Source organism: Camelus ferus, chromosome 14 (assembly GCF_009834535.1).
Source record: "Camelus ferus isolate YT-003-E chromosome 14, BCGSAC_Cfer_1.0, whole genome shotgun sequence".
NCBI lineage: Eukaryota > Metazoa > Chordata > Mammalia > Artiodactyla > Camelidae > Camelus > Camelus ferus.
Genome location: NC_045709.1, coordinates 24,634,500 through 24,653,475, shown reverse-complemented (window position 1 = coordinate 24,653,475; position 18,976 = coordinate 24,634,500). Strand labels below are relative to the sequence as shown.

Genomic DNA, 18,976 nt, shown 5'->3' with positions numbered 1-18,976 from the left:
AGGCTGGGTCCTCAGTGAGTGGCACCCCCATTCCGTGCCCATCCCCAGTGGCCTCCCTTGAGGACCTGTCCCCAGGGAGGAGGTGAGGAGCCGCTGTGCCTGGATAGTGCAGCTCTGACCACCCACCTCTTCCCTCCTCAGACCCCTGCTTTCTTCTCTAACACAGGTACAAAGTGGGGCACCCAGTTCCCCTGCCCAGCAGGCACCTACAGCTCTCAGGCAGGCAACAGCCAGGCAGAAGACTGTCTGCCCTGCCCAGCAGGGGCCTTCTGCCCGCGTGGGACACCCAAGCCTGTGCTCTGCCCACGGTAAGGGAGGCTGAGCGGTGTGGCTGTTCTTGAAGCTAAGTGATCATATGTTACCCGCTAGAGCCCAGTGCTGCTCTGGGCACTGAGGAATCTTCAAAGACAGACTGCCCTTAGGGCCTGCAGCTTTCTGGAGACAAGACACAGGAATAGGATGGGCAGGGGCCAGGGCTCGGGACCCCATGGGCCCAGATATAGATAGAGGGAGAACGCTTTGGGCTGCAGTCAGTGGGGAAGGTGCCCACACTCCAGTGGAGAAGCTGATTCAGAGCAGCTCAGCCAATAGGCCAAGTGCGCTGGGAGCTAATGCCAGCCAAGTTCTCAGCAGAGATTTGGCCCAAGCTCCGGGGTTCTCTGTTGATATGACTATTTGAACAAGAAGTGCCTTTTATTCCTCTAGTCAAAAAGTAAAACTTAGAGTTTTTAATTTAAAAAGTAATACTTGTTCTTGTAAAAAGTGAAAACAACATTAACCAAAATAAATTTCAGAACAAATATGGATTTCAATGTAAAAAAATTATAAAATTACAAACAAAATATAAATAGAGATTAATAAAATCTGACAGAGTGTGGAAAATCTAAGCATGACATGAAAGGCAGAATAATTGAGGAAAAGACTGCAAGATTTAGACAACGATACAAGCTTCTGTCCTTCAAAGTCATCATAAACAAAGGTAAAAGGCAAACCACAAAGCGGGGAGGTATTTTCAGCATGAATGACAGGCTAACATCCATCTACTTACTGCCTTATTACGCAAAGAGCCATTGCGAATCAGTTAAACTAAGAGAGAAAACCGAATGGAAAATGTAAGCAAAGCGAAGGAACAGACACTTCAAAAGAAGCACAGTTAGCCCACAGCCTGGTTTCAAACTCTCTTGTGCCTCACTACCACTAGGTCACACCAGGCACATCCTCAGCCTTACCTAGGGGCCTGGTTGCTCTCGAACCCTGTGGTGTGCATGGGGACAACGGTGACCGCATGTGGCTGTCACAGCTCCTCCCCCAGCAAGGCTGTGGGCCCCACCCCCTCAGCTCTCTACTTCTCCTCCAGGGGAACCTCCCGCCAGAGTCCTGGTGCGAGGCTGGCTGTGGCCTGTGTGCTGTGCCCAGCTGGTCACCACTGCCCTGAGCTGGGCACCGCCACTCCACGGCCATGCAGTGCTGGCAGCTTCTCAGTAAGTGTTCCCTCAGAGGGCCTGGAAATGGGAGGGTTCTAAGGTAAGGGAGGTGGGGTGGTGGCCAGCAGAGCAGAGGCTCCATCCCGGCCCTCCCTCCGGACGTTGACAATGTGTGGACCAAGTCAGATGCCCACAGAGCACCTCAGTTCTACTGGCATCTGCCCTGTGCTCAGGCACTCTCAGGCCCTGCCCTCCTCAGAAAGGAAGGCGCAAACAAACGCAGAGCCTGGGGCCCAGGCCAGAAGCATCTCCAGTGCAATTCAACACATTTCCTGAGTACCTGCTATGCACCAGGCCTGGCCCAAATGTTAGCAGTGTGGAAAGAAACCAGCCTTACTACCAACCCCTCTTTCCAGGGTCCAGGTCGTCTCTGGTGTCAGGAGTGCCCAGGAGGAAAACTCTGCAACCAGACAAAGCTGGCTAGCCCCCTTGCGTGTCCACCTGGGCACTACTGCCCAGCCCAGGGCCTGCTGTCCATCCCCTGTCCCAGGGTGAGAAGTTCCCCCACCCTTCCAGCCATTCTTTGCTTTTGGGTAGGGAAGTTCTAGAGCCATCAGCCCTGTCCGGGTGGGTGGGACAGACAGCATCCTTTCACCATGGCATGTGCAGCGGTCCAGCCTTTGGACCCAGCCCTCCTCCTCCCACCCCAGCTCAGATGAGGGCTGGACCGCTCACTTTCCTGCAGCTGGTTTCTGATAGTGCTGCCAGACCAGAAAGTCACAAGGGACAAAGTGACACAGGCTTGTGGGGGTGAGAGGGACGCAGAGGAAGGGAGGAGGCCAGGTGGGGCCTGGGCAGGAAGGGCAGCATTTGCTCTCCAAGCCCCATAAGCCCTCTGTCCCCACTGCCCCTACACCACGGCTTCCTCTCCCCAAGATACATGCACCTCTTAGACGGCCTGGTGGCTTCTGTTCTCTTTTCCTGCCTGCTAGCAGAATCGAATGACTTCTAGCTACGACGCTCCTCATCGGATGGGCACTTTGCAGTCAAACTCTTTTGATCTGTCGAAAAGTAAATCCCACCCATTCCTGCGAGTGTCTTGGAGGCTCATTTCTTTTTCTTCTTCTTCTTCTTTTTTTTTTTTCCCTAGCCTCCCCTCATTGGAGGCTCATTTCTTGATCAGGGATCTCCCATTCCCCTGCTCCTCCTGTCCCAGGTGAGGGTAAAGGGGCCCTGCTCTCCTCCCTTCTTGGCAGAGTGGCCAACCTGTTCAGGCCTGGAGCCCCTATTCTGGTCTCCAGGACCTTGACCTTGGTGGTATCCTTCTCTCTGCCCAGGGCACTTTCCGAGAGGCCCCTGGGGCCGCCCACATGGAGGACTGCCAGCCATGCCGCTCTGGGACCTTCTGCGGCAAAGCCGGCCTGGCTGAGCCCCAGGGGCTATGCCGTCCCGGGTATCACTGTGGGCCTGGTTCCAACACCTCTTCCCCGGTGAGTGCAGGCCCCACTGGGCCTCCCAGAGGCAAGGCCAGCCTAAGCACAGAGGCCTGGGCCGGGGCTGGGGGCCACAGCAGAGGGCAAGGCCTAGTGCCTGCCCTCTAGGGCTTGCCACCTAATGGGATGACAGTGCGCCCCCAGCAAAGACAGGACGGAACTACTGCAGAGACAGAGCTGGTAGACCCACAACCATTACACATGGCTGATAAAAATGTGAAAAAGTAGAGAAAAGGTATTCAACGTCGATTTCCAGCTTCCACCTGAAGAGGGACCAAATACAAATGTGTCATCAGCTAGGGAAAGGGCACAGCTGGGCTGACAGCCAAGGACACGTGAAGCAAAGCCATTTTTCACAACATGCACCTACAAATCATCAAGAGTAAACACAATTGCCAGTGCCCTTGGCGGGCACTGCTGGGGAGCAGAGTCCATTGTACCCAGGCAGTGTATGGCAAGGGCCCCAAGGCAGTTCAGATCTTCCAATCCAGTCATTCCAATCTGGAAAGGAGCCTGAAAGGGGAAAAAATAGTGATTTATGCAAAGATGTTCAAACCACAAATGTTAATAGCAAAAACAAAATGAAACAAAAATATACAAAACACCACAATGGCCCAGTAATAAGAAAATGTCTAGGCAGAGATATGCCATGTCAAGCCTGGGGGGAGCTGGGGAACTATTAATAATGACGAGTAGTTGTGCTCGCTGGTGTGAAGGTGACGGGTGGATGGATGGATGGATGGATACAGAAAGACAGACAGACAGGTTACCTGACCACAGCTGAAGCTCTGCATCAATAGTTTCATCTAACAGACAGGGGATTGGGGCTGCTTAGGCTATTTAATATTACAGTTCACTTTATTTTTCTGCAAAGTTAAACTCCCAGTGCGGTTCCCAGAGGGCAGACCAATGCACATGCAGGAGCAGGAGTGGCCAGGCTGAGCCAGGCAGGCTTCCCCAGAGAGGCAATCAGGCAGGACCACGAGAGAACCCCCTTGCTCCTGACTTTAAGCCTTGACAGACCCCTTTTCCTCCAGGAGGGACTCCCCTTTGGTGACCTCTGCCCCCCTGGCCATTTTTGCCCTGCTGGCACCAAGGACCCCAGGCAGAGGCCCTGCCCTGCTGGCACCTGGAATGCGGAGAAAGGGGCACCAGATGTGAGCTGGTGCCTGCCCTGCCCACCTGGGCTGTTCTGCGCTGAGGCGGGCCAGGCTGCCCCCAGGGGCCCATGCGCACCAGGTGAGGGCCCCCGAGTCTCCCCGATGACTGGCCAGGAAAAGCACCAAGCAGAGGGTGGCCAGCCTGCCACCTCGGCACTGGCCCTGGGATCCTCAGTCCCTGAGGCTAAGGTGGGTTGGACAGAACCCAGGGGAAGTCTTCCCAAGTCAGTGTAGCTGGGCTTAGGCAAAACAGGAGCCGTTACTGGAGTGGCAGGACCCTCAAGGACAGGAGGTCAAGGAGCTGAGCTCTACCCCCAAGAGCAGGTCAGCCTGAGTGATTCCTCTGTTTCCAGGGTTTTACTGTCCAGGAGGGGCACAGAGTCTAAGACCTCTCAGTGGGGCATGGGGAAACCTCGGTACTGAGGGCCATACCTGTCCAGAAGGCTCGCTGGAGGCCATACCCTGGGTGGACGGGCAGCACAACAATGGCTCAGGTATGTGGGCTTCTTGGAAAGCAGAGCAGAGCTGCTACTGAAACCGTCTACACACAGGGTGGGCAGGGCACAGGGTGACCAAAGCCACTTTGCTCTCTAGGCCAAGAGAGCAGCCAAGAGAGCCACCAAGAGTGGACCTGCTGCTCCCAGGGCACTGGCTGCCTACCCTTGTCCTGTCCTCTGGATATGTCCAGTCCATGTCAGGGCCAAAACCAAGCCCGAGGCTGCTGGCCACATCCTACAGGAGGAGACAGAAAGGAGCAGATGGGATCTCCTGGGGAGACGGTCAAGGCTGTGCCTTGGGGCCTGAGGAGCAGCAGCTCACGGGGAACCTTTTCTCCCTGCTGGCTCAGGGGTTAAGGACAGGGCCTTTGGGTCTTTCAGCAGAAGGCCCGTGTCACCACTCCTTAGTGCAGGAAATCACATCACTTGGTTTCTGATAGGACTACTAAGAGTATGGGAGTGCATAGTGTTGAGGTAGAAATTAAATAAAGCAGAGACCAGGAAGGCAGTGAAAAAGCACAGCCTGACTGAGCCTGAGAAGTGACCGTAACACAGGAGAGCAGCTCTGTAGGTCGGGGTGATGGAGGAATGGGCTCAGTGACACGGGCCCGGAAGGGAGAGGGTGGGACTGGCCTCCTGCAGGGAAGACTGAGTCTCAGCTCCAACCCGCTGCCCTCCTCGGGGTGGGGGCATTGAAGGCCCGACCCTAGACAGGCTTTCTCCTAGGTCAGCATCAGGAGACTTCCCAGCCAAGTGAGCTGTTAAGGGCATAGCTAAGCAAGGGGAGCCATAAGACCATGAATCACAGAACTCCTGGGCTGGAGGAGCCCTCAGGGAACAGGACTTCTCACCATGTCCTTCCAGTGACGAGACTGCGTCTGGCTGATGGAGTGACCCTACCAAGGCCCACCTCGTGTGACCTCAGTGCCACCTGGGCAGATTCTGTGCGGCCGAGGCTGGCACCAAGCCCACATGTGTTTATAAGACAAACACCGGCCCAACGATCTCTGCCAGGTGGCACTTCTGCTTCACAAGCAGGTCCAGGGGCACACCAGGGTGAGGCCGTTACTCCAGGCCTCCCTTGTCCCAGAAAGTCTCCTGACATGAGGCAGTCTCTCCTCCCCCATCGCATCAGTGCTCTCTGTGCTGTGGAGATGGCGTTCACGCAGCTGTGGGGCCACGGTGCTCATACACACGCCACCCAGTCTTCTTCCTCCAGCCTCGGCACCTGTGTCCGGGGGTGACATGCAGAAGTGCACACACGCAGCCTTCCCAGACAAATCCGGCGGCTTTGGGGGCAGTCACACATCACTCTCTTTTCTCTTCCCATAACAGTACAAAAGCCCTCTTCTTAGAGTTTATCATCGATATAATTATGTGCCCCATCTCATACCAAAAAGGCTTGAGCGAACCATAAGGGGACAAATGAAAATGAAAACTTGGCCAAGATGGGACCAGATCTCCAAAACAAATGTCGCAGAGGTCTATGTTGGGCCACTTGGATTTCCTTCCCGAGCTGGACCTGGAGCCCCCAAGCCCTCTCCTGTCTCACACCTACATTTCTCCAGGATAGGGCAAATGCCAGCATCCCGATATCTTCTCCCCACTTTGGAGTCCTAACCAGATAACCCATAATTAGTTTAAAAGGGGACACATCTCCGGACCCTACCCCTACCTGAGGCACCACTAGGCATCCCCATGGAGATCAGGATTGGGCAGAACTTGGGCTTGAGAGCCACCTGGGGAGTGAGGTACCTTCTCTGCAGCTTTCAAACTGAGCTTGCTCGTCCTGGAAATGTCCTCCTGCAGAGCATGCATGAGGTACAGGCTGCTGAGTGACAGCTCTGGCTGGGTAGAGGCTCCTCTGTGATCTCACCCACCTCTGACTTTGGGCAGGAGCTGAGGTCACCCACCCTGTTGGAGATATCCGTGCCAAGACAGGGGGACCTTGCCCTCCAGGCCATTTCTGTCCAGAGGGAACGGAAGTGCCCCTCCCCTGCCCTATGGGCACGTTCTCGGATCGGTGAGTGCCACTGCCCCCAGGCCCATGGGGGTCAGCCCAGAACTGTTTTCTTCCTAGTTCTCTTCCTGTGTTGACCGTCTCATCATCAACACCCCTCCCCCTTCCATGGAGGATCATGGGTCTTCGAAAGCAGGAGTTTCATGTGGCCTGTGAGGGCAGAAATCCCCTCACTAGCAGTACAATGGAAGGAGAGAGCTGGCCAGAATAAAGGCAGGCAGTGCCGACTGCTGAGAGCTTGAGAACAAGTCATGTCCGAGAAAGAAAAGCATTAGGAACACCGCATGTCTGCCTGTGTTGCACCTGAGAGCAGTGCTCTGTCTCCCCACCTCTGGGAAACTCCCAGCCCCCCGGGAGAGGATACCCCAGAGCAAGGGGACAGCAGTAGAACCAGTGCCCGAAAGGCTGTTGGGTGTTCTGACTGTAGTTGCCAGACCCAGAGGTCTGTGGCCCTAGACAGCCTGAGTTCGAATTGGAGATTAAGATAGAGAAGGACAACTGTAACCAGGTGCCTGTTGTGAGAGACAGAGAGACCACCCTCCTGCTCAGGCATCTGCCAGGATGCTGCCCTGGATACCGTGTAAGCAGGAGGAATCCCAGGGAGACTACAGAGGAGAAGTGGAAAGGCCCCAGAAAGGCATGTCCCTGCCTGAACAGCCCTCCACCCTCAGAGTGCCTGGTCCCCTGACCCATCTTCTTTTTGCCCTGGGACACCTCCCTGGCCCGACTCCCCAGGAGTCTCTCTGTCTCCCCAGGATGTTTCTCTCCAGGGCCTCTGAGTGCTTGTCCTGCCCCCCTGGCCATTTCTGCGGTGCGTCTGGCCTCACTACCCCCTCTGGAACCTGCTCCCCTGGCTACTTCTGTTTGGCAGGAGTCTTCTCCCCAAACCCAACAGGTAAGGGTCCTCTCAGGACAGGAGCAGGCCCTGCCCTGGCCAGACACCCAGAGTTAGGCAGGCATTCTAGTGATGGGAGGTGACTAGGTGGGGGCAGTCTGAGGACAGGGGAGTGTGTGAGCAGGGTAGGCCTGGAGATGAGCCTTGGCCGAGTGTTTAGTGGTCTGACAGCTACTCTTGGACCCTCTGGCCTCCCACCCCCCTGCCTCTGCCCAGCAGCTTCTCACAGAGTGGCTCACTGCCTTCCTGCACTGCAGTCACGGGGCTCTTGTCACAGCTGCAGCCCCAAGCCCACCCCGGCCATCTGATCTCGTGAATCAGAGCCCCATCGGCCTAAAGGCAGGAATGTCACAGATTTGCAAGGAGGTGGCCAGGGAGGACCAGGGAGCTTCCAGAGACCAGTGGGTACCAGAATTTGCCCTGTGGGCCACCCAGAGGTGAGCTGAGTGTGGGGGCCGGAGACCCTCCGCGCCCCAGCAGGACGAGTGAGGCAGAGGGGCTCCCTCTAGTGGCCGCTGCCCTTGTCCTCGGTGGGTGTGCCTCATCCTCGGGACGTCTGACTGGGCGCAGAGCAGAGCTGCAGCGTTGGCAAGGGCCCTTAAAATCCCTCTCCTCTAACATTTCCACTGGTCCAGAAAACGCCTGAGGCAGAAGTCCTGTCCCTGGGTGGGAGGTTAAGTTCTGGGTGTCGGGAGGGGAGCAAGAGAATGGAATCCATGTCCCCCGTGCAGGGGCTGGAGTGATGGAGGGGGCCCAGGTGGCTCAGCCAGGACAACCCACCAAAACCAGAACCAGCCCTCCTGGTCCATTACAGCTACATGTGAAAGCAATGCTCTCTAAGTCTGTGTTATCACAAAGTGAGCGCTCACAGAGCCTGTCCTCGAATGGGCACCATAATCAACGTCAGGAAAAGGGTCTGAGTCTCGGCAGGGTCAGTTTCCTTCTCAGGTCGTCGTCCCCAGCAAGGCTGCATCATTACTACTGCCCACCTACCAAAGAGGGGTTTTCTGAGGCTCTAATGATATAACATGTATGGAAAGACACGTGTTTTGATCTGGAAGGGGATGTGCAAACATTAGTTATCAGCATTATTTCTTTATAAAACCCTTGAGCCTCTGACCCAAATCCAGGTCCCCCTTTCATCCTGGTGGCACCACCCTGGTCACCCCAGGCTGCAGCATGCTCTGCTATGACTAGGCTAGCACCCCCCACTCAGCTTCCTTCCTTTCCTCAGGCCACTCGGAGCAGGGGGGCCCCTGTCCCCAAGGCCACTTCTGCCCCAGGGGAAGCAGCCTCCCCCAGCCTTGCCGTGCTGGCTCCTACAGCAACCTGACTGGCCAAGCCTCTTGCTTTCCCTGCCCTGCTGGCTACTACTGCCCTGAGAACCTTACCACCTACAGCCAGCACCCCTGCCCCGCCGGCTTCTACTGCCCCAGAGGTGAGTGCCTGGGCCAGGCTTGGCCAGAGGGTTTGGCTCTTGCCAATCTGAAAACTGCTGTGGCAACTGAGGAGCACACAGACATTCTCTGCCTCTGAGACTTTCCCGCCACCCATCCCAAAGACCCAGGGGAGGACTGGTCCCCCCCGGGCCAAGCCCAAAGAAGCTGGCTTTGAACACGGAGTTTCTTCACTTCCTTTGCCTCGTCTTTCAAATTCATGAGAGTTTTACTTTCCACTCCATATTAGATCTATGTTGGCTAAAAAATAAAGATTTAAAATTACCAATATGTTATAAATTTTTTGGCCCCATGCCTTCCAGTAAAGTTGACCACAGGGAAGATAAGTGGCTTTGTGGACCCCAGGCCCAGTGCCACACAGCCTGGGAAGTCCGGTGGAAGCGACTGGTGAGGGGACAGGCCCTGCAGGAGGGTGCACGCAGCAGCAAGTGGCACTGTCTCCCGCCCCAGCCCTGGGCCCAGCTGGACTCCAGCAAGCTGGACCCTCTTCTCTGAACTTTGCTTCTCAGGCACCAAGTATGCCACCCAGTTCCCTTGCCCTCGGGGCTACTACAATCCAGACCCACTCACCCAGAGCCTGGACAGCTGTCTACCCTGCCCCCCAGGCCACTACTGCGGGCAGGAGAATCTGACTCAGGCCTCCGGGCCCTGTGATGCAGGTGAGTTTCCCTAAGTACCTTAAGAAGTTCCCACTTATTCCTGCACTTCTCCCTTCTGTCCCCAGACCTGGAGTGACTCAGGCTATCCCCTGGCACAGCTACTGGGAGGGGTGGGCCTGCAGCCTGTGGGTGCTTGGCCCTTGAACCCCAGGACCACTGCCCACCTTCCTGCCCCACCACTTACCCTTCCCTGCTGGCTTCCACCTCAGGGTGGTTCTGCGTATCAGCAGCGTGGACCGCCCGCCCCTTCGACCTGGACAACTACACCAGCACCAACTGCCTGTGCCCAGCCACAGCCACGGGGGGAAAGTGCCCGGCTGGCTCCTTCTGCCCCAGGGGCAGCCCAGAGCCCATGCCCTGCCCCCCAGGATATTTCTGCGCCACTTCTGGTGAGGACCAGCACCCTCTCCGGACATCATGCTGTGACCCAGGCTAGGCAGGGTGGTGAGAGAGCTGCCATGAATCTAGACCCTCTCTCACTAGCTGTGTGACTCAAGCATGCCGCCATGGTTTTCCTCTGAAAACTGAGAACTGATGCCTGAACCTGCTTCATGTTGCGGTGTGCTTGGTGCACTTACGGGCAGGGCTGTGCTGCATAAATCTGTGGCTGTCACTGTCGAGTGAGCTCAGGTGGGTCACACAGAATAGTGTGGGGAGGAGGGCAGGTCTCTGCAGAGAGAGGGGCTCTGTGGCACACTTCCTGAGAACCGACTGTGGCTGGACACCACTGGTCACTGGGGACCCAAACATGAGCTAGACTCTTCCTGCCCCAGCTCTCAGTCCCTCTCAGCCTGGAGAGCACAGTGAGGCCAAGGCCCCAGCCCGAGTCCACTGAACCTGGTTGCTTGCTGGCAGGGGCCTCAGGCCCCTGTGAGACAGGAGTGGTACCACGTCTCAGTGCTCGATGGAGAGGAGAACGGGACAAGGCACTCAACTCCGGCTTGGCCGCTGGTGGGACCCTCAGTCCAGAGGCCCCAAGTCCCCCAAGGCCCGACACTGTGCACGGCCCCCAGCCTGCCCTGCAGGATCAACCTCTTCTCATAGTGAGTCTACTCTCGCCCCCAGGCCTCTCCACACCCAGTGGGCCCTGCCAGGGTGGCTACTTCTGTGCAGAAGGAGCAGCCTCCCCAGCTCCAGAGGATGGGCTGACAGGGGGCCCCTGCCCCCCTGGAACCTTCTGCCGTGAGTGTCTCCTTGGGCTGCACTCTCAGCCCCACTCGCCCTCCTTTCCCAGGGCTGCTGACAGACCTTATTCCTCCATTTGCATCTAGACCTTGGGCAATTGGGAGGAAGCCAGAGGGAAGAGGGGCCACAGGCTGTCCAGCCTGAGGCCGAGAAGCATTGCAGAGGGACATGGTTAAAATATACCCGGGGTGTTTGCTGTGGCTTGAGTTATTTGGTGTGGACAGCTGAGGACCAGTGGCTGTGGCCTTGTGGCACCAGAAGCCTCATTAGCTCTCAGGGGTATGAATCCTGGTAATGCTCCTCCAGCCACAGGTAAAGGGTCTGGGGTCTCTAAGTGTGTGGCAGAGGGGACTGGGCATCAGGGAGTTTGGGCAGAGATGGGTCCTAAAGGCCCATCTCTGAGGCTGGGTCCACACCTGCTGCCCATGAGAAGCCTACTCCCTGGACCGGTGGCTTCCCCTTATCCAGGCCACCCTGTGCCCTCAGCTGCAGCATCGTGCAGACCCACACCATGTCCCGCTGGCACCTTCTCCAGCCTCCCGGAGCAGACCATGCCTTCTGCGTGCCAGGCCTGCCCGCCTGGCTTCTACTGCAAGGAGGCTGGTCTCCAGGCCCCCAGTGGGCAGTGCCCAGCAGGTGAGAGGCAGCAAAGACCTAGGGGGGTTGGCAAAGGAGATGCTGCTGGGAGTGGAGCTCCAGGGGCACAGTTCTCAGGGCACTGGGTTCCATGGACACCCTGCTAGGACTAAACGTCCCAGGGTGGCAGGGAGGGGTAGTCCTGAGTGTTCCTCACTCCCGGCCAGGTTATTACTGTGACTCCAGTGCTGGGCCCATCCAGGACTTCAGCCTGTACCCCTGTCCTCAAGGCTACTACTGCCCCCTGGGCACATTTGTAGCCACACACCACAGCTGCCCACTGGGCACTTATGGCCCTCGGAAGGGGCTAAGGAGCATCGCTGAATGCCAGCCATGCCCTGCTGGGAAATTCTGTGCACTGGCAGGGCTCACTGCACCAACAGGTATGTCCTCCAGGGCAGAAAAGTCCTTAGGCAGTGGGTGGGCCTGAGTGGTGGTTCCCAGACCAGGCTGAGGAGGAGATGCTTCAGGGGAAACACCGTTGACCTGGACCACTGGACAACATGGGGGTCAGGGCAGCTGGGACTTGCTGGACTAGAAGGGGGACTACATTTCCACTGCCTTCCCCAGACCTGCCTCAGAGAGCCAGAAGGTGTGGGGTTGGGCCCAGCTGTCTGGTTTTAGGAAGTTCTCCAGGTGATTCTGACATCACCCAGAATTGGGAGTGTCTCATCGCTGCACGCCTGCCTCAGAGCAGAAGTGTACCCCAGTCACCATTCTCAGCAGAGGCCCCTCCACCACCCCTCCCAGCACTGTGTTCAGGGTTCTCCCAGAGGGTCTTTAGTGTCTCTGCCCTACCCCACACCCTTGCCCCCCTTAGCTGGTTTGGGGAAGGGGAAGGAGGGGGTCACTTTCAGGGGGTGTTTGGGCAGTTTCTGGGTAAAATGGCCGCAAATGATTTAATACATAAGGAAAATCCAGGCCTGGAAGTTGACAGTCTCTGAGGAGGGCAAACCTCAAACTGCCCCAGACCCCACACCTGCTTTGACCCAGGAGCTGAGTACTGAACAGAGGAGGGCCCGTTCAGGACCTTGCTGAACCAGGGCCCCGGGCTGCTAGGACTGGATTCAGGCCAGGGACTCCTGCGGTCTGTGGCCATCGTAGGGGACGGGTGGGTGTGGGGAAAGGGTGAGGGGCCACGGTCCTCGTGCTGTTCTCCAGTGAAGGGCATGGCAGGAACAGCTGACAAGGCATCCTCTCTCCTAGGAGACTGTGCTGCAGGGCACTGGTGCAAGGGAGGAGCCACGAGCAAGGACCCTACCGATGGGGCGCGGGGCCTCCTCTGCCCCGCCGGGCACTACTGCCTCGAGGGTACCTCACCACTTCTGGGGCCATGCCAACCACTGCAGGGCAGAAGGCCCACTGCCTTCCAGCTCTCTGCTAGTTAAAGGCGGGTCTCCACATGCTTTGAGCCCCTCTTCCAGCACAGGCCACAGGGCCCCTAAATGAAGGGCAGTGCTGAGTTGTGCAGGGCTGAGCACAGGCCCCTTCTCCCCCGATGCCCTCCCCACTCTGCTCAACAGTCCTCGCCTTCCCCCTCTCCAAGAACCCTCCTGCAGCCTGGATCTCAGGAAACCTCACTTGGGTGACTGCCCTTCCTCCTTTGCACCTCATGCCTCAGTTACTCCCCACCCAGGATGTTTTTTAAAGGCCTGGGGGTTCCTCCCCTCTTCGGTCCTCACCAAAGAGGGTGGCAAAAGTATTTCATTTACTCAGTGACGACTGCAGAACTGAACCGGTCCCTGCCCTCTGGAAGCTGAGACGAGGACGCATTTCCTCCGTGGTCTGACTGTCTGGAGGGAGAGGCTCAGGGGACAGGAGCCCGGCCCAGACCAAGGTCTCCCTGGGGCCAGAGGGAGCTAGCAGAGCACAGAGCCTCTTTCATCTGTCACTCCAACTTCTACAGGCGCCTCTGTCCCTGCCCGATGCCCACCTGGAACCTGGTCTGAGGAAGGAAACAGAACCCCAGGAGGATGTCAAGACTGCTCTGGAGGGCAACTCTGCCCTGGTGGCCACCCGCCAATCTGGCCAGCCCCCTACCACCCAGGGTGGGCAAACACTTCGCCTCCTCTGACAGACAAGGGACACGTCCACAGAGTGAGGAGTTGGTTCCGTTTCAGGGTTTCTTACCAGAGAGCAAGAGGAGGAAATCCCTACTGTCAGGGCGGAGCCACCCCCACTGGCCTACAGGCCACTTGTAGACCTGCAAAGGTCAGGCTGCGCTGAGTGCTGTGTGCTGGGATCTGACTGCTCTGCACAAGGTCACTGGAAGGACATTGGTGTCCAGACTTGTGGCAGCACATCTCATCTCTGCCACCACCCATCCCACCCCAAGAGCCAGGCTGACCCTCCGGGGGCCAGACTGGAGGGTGGGAGGACATGAGGTGGGAGGCTCCCAGAGCGAGCAGGGTAGGAAAGGTCCCAGGCCCATGCTTAAAGTCCATTTGCTGCCCATGGTTCTCTGTTGAGAGCACATATCTTTTCCAGCATTTCCTGCAGTGGAGGAACTGTCCTCGTCACCCCTATGGAGGGGCTTTCTGGGAGATCCTGCTCCCCAGGGCACTTCTGCCCTCCAGGAATGGCTGACCCCCCTCTGTGTCCTCCTGGCTCCTACGCTTCCAGCATCCACACAACGAAATGTCACATCTGTCCCAGTGGCCACTACTGTGTCCCAGGGCTGAGGCCACAACTGTGTCCGAGAGGTTAGTGTCCTGCCAGCCCAGCTGACTGAGCGGAGGGTCCAAAGCAGAAGGGAGGAGTGGGGGCAGTTGCCTACAGGGCAGTTATCTCCCCCCCCCCAGTCCCCTCAGGCAAAGGCTTGGGCTGTACATTATGATAATAAGTTTATGGAACATTTCCATTTCCTGGGCAGGAGTCCTGCAGCAAAGAGGCCCCAGCCCAGCACCCAGAGCTTTCCCTCCTCCGGCCTCCTCCAGGCTTCCTCCCCTTCTCTGCCTTCTCAGGCCCTAGTCTCGTCTCTGCCCCTTCACAGGCTTCTACTGCCCTGAAGGGACAGAGCTCAACTGGCAGCCCTGCCCCGCGGGCACCTATGGCCCTGTGCCTGGACTGAGCAGCCTGCAGGGATGTCGAGCCTGTGACGGGGGCAGGTTCTGCCCCAGGGCCAATGCCACAGAGGCTGGCGGAGAGTGCTGGGAGGGCTTCTTCTGCTCCAGAGCGTCCACCCGGCCCAACCCGGAAGCTGGCACTGAAGGTAATGGACCCTTCCCTGATGGATGTTGAGCCCCTGCCCCATTTCCTGAAGCCCTCGACTGGGAGGCGAGGGGCAGATTCAAAGCCCCCCGTTCACTCACTGGTACACCCAGAGAAACTGAGGAGTCTGTTCTTTCCAGAGACCTGGCACCTGTCCTGGGCCTCTCGTGTTCTTGGGGTCTTCTTGTTCTTGGTGGGAGGAACACTGTGGCCCAGCAATGAACAGTGCCCTGGCATTGTTTCCTCCACTCACTGTCCATCCTCAGTGGGACCCCCAAGGACCACCATACCCCACACTGGCCAGGCTGAGGGCAAATACAGGGCAGGCCTGAGGAAGCTCACCTTAAGGGCCATGGTGAAGTGCCATGGTGGTGTATCTGAGTTGCTGGTGTGCCAGTACCTACTGGTGCGGGGGGTGGTGGGGGCAGGGGAGCAGGCCACCAGTCTCAGTTTCTGGGGTGTAGACCAGCCCAGGTACGTCACTTTGATAACCTTCCCAAGCAGTTCTCATGTGTGGCCGAGAGATCATTCCAGTGTTTTTAGTCTTCTAGGGACCAAGCGTCCTTTGAAAACTGATGGAATCTATGGACACACTTTCAGGAAAACATGTCCAGGGAAAACACCCAAAGCTTTTGTTGCCAAATTAAGTCATATGGGCCCCAGCCTGGCCAAGGTTCTCTGCCTCAGCCGGGGAGGGTTCTGTTTCCATTCAGGTTCGAGCAGCCAATAACGAAATTGAATCTGAGATCGACACAGCCCAAGCTTCATTCAGTGGCCACAGAATGGAGAAGCGGGAACTAAGTTCATAGATCAGCTTCTCAACCACCTGAGGAGGGGTATTTGATAATAAAGAGTGAAGACTAAGGGAGGAGGAGTGAGGCTCATGATGGGGAGGCAGATGCCTTCGTCCCCTGCGGAGGGGGCGGGGCTTCCTGGGGGAGGCGGCACCACCCCCTTTTTATCCTTGATGCCCAGTGACCTCCGCCTTCAGCTGTGTCATTCAATACACTGATGTAGTGAAGCCAGCGTGTGAGGAGGTCAGATGCCCTGCCATCTTGGTCCCAGCCGGGTTTTTTTGTTTGGAGCTTCCTTTCTTATCTCTGGACTCTTCAACTTAAAGATTTATGTTCACTCCTGCTAAAGGTGGGGGTTAGCATGTTTTGAGCAAAGACTTGGAACAGCTCTGGCAACACTTTCACTATGTTTCATGGAGTTCCTAGAGCTCTGAATCCAGGCCCCAAAGGACAAAATTCTGTGATCCAGTCCAACTCCTGCCTCTGACAGAAAAGGAAACTAAGGCTCAGGAATAGGGTCTGCTTTGCCTGAGGTCACACAGTCAGTAGCCAAGCTGGATGTCAGGCCCACTGACCCAGGTCCAGCTATCTGCCACTCTGCAGCTACCTGTGAGCCCCAAGGGTCACACCACCCTCGGGGAGGCCCGGGTGCTGTGGGGTGGGGTCACCGATGCACAGCCCGTGCCCCAGCTCCCACAGCTTGGTCTGCTCAGCAGCAGCCCACCAGCTGCCTCCCACCCTCTGCCACGAGCTGCCCTGGTGGCTGGCCACTCAGAGCACGGCCCATGTGAGGTGAAGGAGAGGAGAAGGGAAGACACCACGAGGCAGCTCCAGAAACTAGGAAAACTGTTAGTGCACTAGCCAGCACAGGGAGGTCTGCCAAGGGTCCTGCAGCAAGAGCTGAAGTGGGTGGTGATCTGGCTGAACCCCTGCCTCGGTCTCAGACACCGTCCATCCCCTAAGGCACGAGCTTTCCAGGGAGGCCCCCCCCTCCCTCAGGGGCCCCTTCCAGATGCCACCAACCCATGGCAACCAGTGTCCTCTGTCCCATTGGTATGAGCAGATGGGCTGGAGCGGAATAGCCAGGTGCAACGGGTGTGGTCACAGGAAGGACCACTGACAGGTGTGCCTTGGGAAACAGCTGACCGACTCCCCCTGGGCCCAGAGCCTGTACCAGGGATGCAGGTGGAGCTGCTAGAGAACCCACACCTCACCCTGTCCTTCCCAGTGACCAGGCTGACTTGTCTCTTGGTTGCAGAGGGAGCTGGCCCATGTCCTCAGGGACACTACTGCCCCAGGGGCTCGGCCGTGCCCCAGCCCTGCCCACCTGGCACCTTCAGCCCACGTCTCAAGCTCAGCTCAGAGGTAGGCAGACCCCAGTCTGGAGAAAAGTCTGGGTGTGGAGAGGGCCTGTTTGGATCCAGCCAAACCGCACTGCCCCTGAGGTCAAAAGTCGTCGTACATCTTAATGGGGTCATCTCCTGCAGGCTGCCTGCTCCCCATGTCCGCCTGGCTACTACTGCGGCTCTTCTGGCCTCACCAGCCCTTCTGGGCTCTGCAGCACAGGCTTCTACTGCCTCAGTGGGGCCCTCGCACCCAACAGCTCCCTGGAGGACTGGACCAGTGGCCCTTGCCCTGCAGGTATCCTTGGGCGCTGGCCTGAGGAGGAGCCTGAGGAGGTGGGGAAAGAGCAAGCTCCAAGGCTGCCTCCCAGACAGAGGCCAAGGGTCCTCTGGGCCCTCCAGGAGTAGGGTTTAGAACAGGGCCGCTCCAAGCACCAGGGAGTGGGGCTTCCCTGGCCCTGACCTGCTGGATCTGTTTCCCTTTCAGGACACTTTTGCCCCCCAGGCACTGGTACCCCCAGGCCCTGCCCAGCAGGCACCCACAATGGGCTGGCTGCCCAGGGCCACTGTGAGCCTTGTCCTGAGGGGTAAGTGCTAAAAGGCATCCCAGGGGCCCGCATGTGCAGCTGGCACACAGTCTGCGTTCCTGCTACAGGAGGTGGTCAGACGAGATGCTCCCTAAAGAGTTTTCTCTGACATTAAGAAGCCACAGAACTTCCACAACTTCTTGCCATCTTTGTGTCTGTCTCTGATCTCTTTGTTGGGTATCGCTGAGTCATTCCTAATTTCAAACCTGGGTCTCTTTTGTTGCAATTTAAGCCATTTAAGCCCCAGGCAAACCCTCCCACCAGTCCCTTGAGCTGCAGGAGAGCTGTGTCTGCAGCCCAGGGGTAGCTGCTGAGGCTGTGGGAGGAAGGCAGCCATTCCCCTCTTCTCTGTGCTGCAGGAACACAGCAGCCCTCTGAGCCCCGTTCTCCCACCTTGTCCTCTCTGTAGCTTCTTCTGCCTGGCAAACACCTCCTCTGTGGTGGGGAACGAGTGTCCTGCTGGCCATTACTGTCCTGCCTCCACCTCCTTTGCTTCTCAGTTCCCCTGCCCCAGGGGCACCTATCAGCCAGAGAGAGGGGCTGTCCAGCGGTCAGACTGCACCCCCTGTGAGCCAGGTAAGGAGGTACTTTAAGCCACATCACCCCTGGCCAGTGAGGGCAGGACTCAGGCCTGGCTCAGATGCGGGTGCTTTGGCCACAGCCTGCAATGCACATTAGATCATCCCACGTTTGCTAGCTGGATGTGGGGTGCCCCAATCTCTCTGCCCCTCAAGTCCAGGGATCCCATCTTTTCGTCTCCCCTACAGGCTCCTACTGTCTCCTGTCTGGCCTAGAGGCCGTGTCTGGGCCTTGCAGTGCAGGATTCCACTGCATTCAGGGAGCTTCTGTCCCAAATCCCACGGATGGGATCACAGGAGATTTCTGTCCTTCAGGCCACTTCTGCTCCCAGGGCAGCCCCAGGCCCACTCCGTGCCCCGCTGGTAAGTCACTGTTGGATGAGCACCAGCAGTGCGGGGGTCTGCTCTGGGCCCATAAGAGGGGCAGGGAGTAGAGGCCCAGCCTTGGGGAGCCCCCTGGGGAAAGATACAAAAGAAACCCCCAAACTGCTCTTAAAGGGCAGCTTCCACCCTGCATCCACACAGCATGGGGCTAGTGGGTGCAGTGATAAATGGGATGACTTAAAGCCTGGGCCCAGGCTCTCCGGGGGAGGTTTGCACAAGAAGAGGTGGATGGCAGAGACACAGTGAGAGTGAGTGGTCCTGGCAGCGGAGACGTGGGATGAGGCACACCTCAGCTGTGCAGCACTCCACATGACAAGTTGGCTGGGAGGCTGGGCAGCCTCGCAGGCGGAGCAGAATCTGCTCTGTAATCTGAGGTGGGCCACCACAAGTCTGCATCTGGGAGGCCTCCTTGTGGTGACCACAGTGTGTGGACCTGCAGGCTCTTTCCTGCCCATCCCTGGGGCCACGTCGCTGGAGGATTGCCAGCCATGCCCAGCCGGCTGGTTCTGCTCCCAAGCTGGCCTGAGCTCCCCGGAGGCCCCATGTGAAGGAGGCTGGTTCTGCCCCAGGGCCTCTGTCTCTGGGCACAGTCCAGGTAAGGGCAGACTCTCCTCACAATCTGGGAAGGGCTTGGGTGCTGTGGGATCTGCAGTG

General features: G+C 57.7%; 1 protein-coding gene across 1 annotated transcript in view; it reads left to right on the top strand.

Annotated features, from left to right (window-relative positions):
- The first annotated feature begins 1,362 nt into the window (after positions 1–1,362).
- The window catches only part of LOC116668695 (multiple epidermal growth factor-like domains protein 6), a 30,957-nt gene continuing 13,343 nt past the window's right edge, over positions 1,363–18,976 (top strand). The window contains exons 1-23 of the mRNA XM_032496812.1: positions 1,363–1,481; positions 1,841–1,975; positions 2,762–2,914; positions 3,955–4,156; positions 4,431–4,571; positions 6,471–6,597; positions 7,350–7,489; positions 8,724–8,927; positions 9,456–9,605; positions 9,815–9,994; positions 10,671–10,787; positions 11,277–11,426; positions 11,594–11,809; positions 12,633–12,737; positions 13,333–13,474; positions 13,914–14,128; positions 14,419–14,637; positions 16,689–16,795; positions 16,918–17,071; positions 17,261–17,360; positions 17,770–17,936; positions 18,128–18,301; positions 18,762–18,917. Of these exons, the coding sequence (XP_032352703.1) occupies positions 2,795–2,914; positions 3,955–4,156; positions 4,431–4,571; positions 6,471–6,597; positions 7,350–7,489; positions 8,724–8,927; positions 9,456–9,605; positions 9,815–9,994; positions 10,671–10,787; positions 11,277–11,426; positions 11,594–11,809; positions 12,633–12,737; positions 13,333–13,474; positions 13,914–14,128; positions 14,419–14,637; positions 16,689–16,795; positions 16,918–17,071; positions 17,261–17,360; positions 17,770–17,936; positions 18,128–18,301; positions 18,762–18,917 (3,286 nt within the window). The 5' untranslated portion in view covers positions 1,363–1,481; positions 1,841–1,975; positions 2,762–2,794. The remainder of the gene's footprint in view (positions 1,482–1,840; positions 1,976–2,761; positions 2,915–3,954; positions 4,157–4,430; positions 4,572–6,470; positions 6,598–7,349; positions 7,490–8,723; positions 8,928–9,455; positions 9,606–9,814; positions 9,995–10,670; positions 10,788–11,276; positions 11,427–11,593; positions 11,810–12,632; positions 12,738–13,332; positions 13,475–13,913; positions 14,129–14,418; positions 14,638–16,688; positions 16,796–16,917; positions 17,072–17,260; positions 17,361–17,769; positions 17,937–18,127; positions 18,302–18,761; positions 18,918–18,976) is intronic.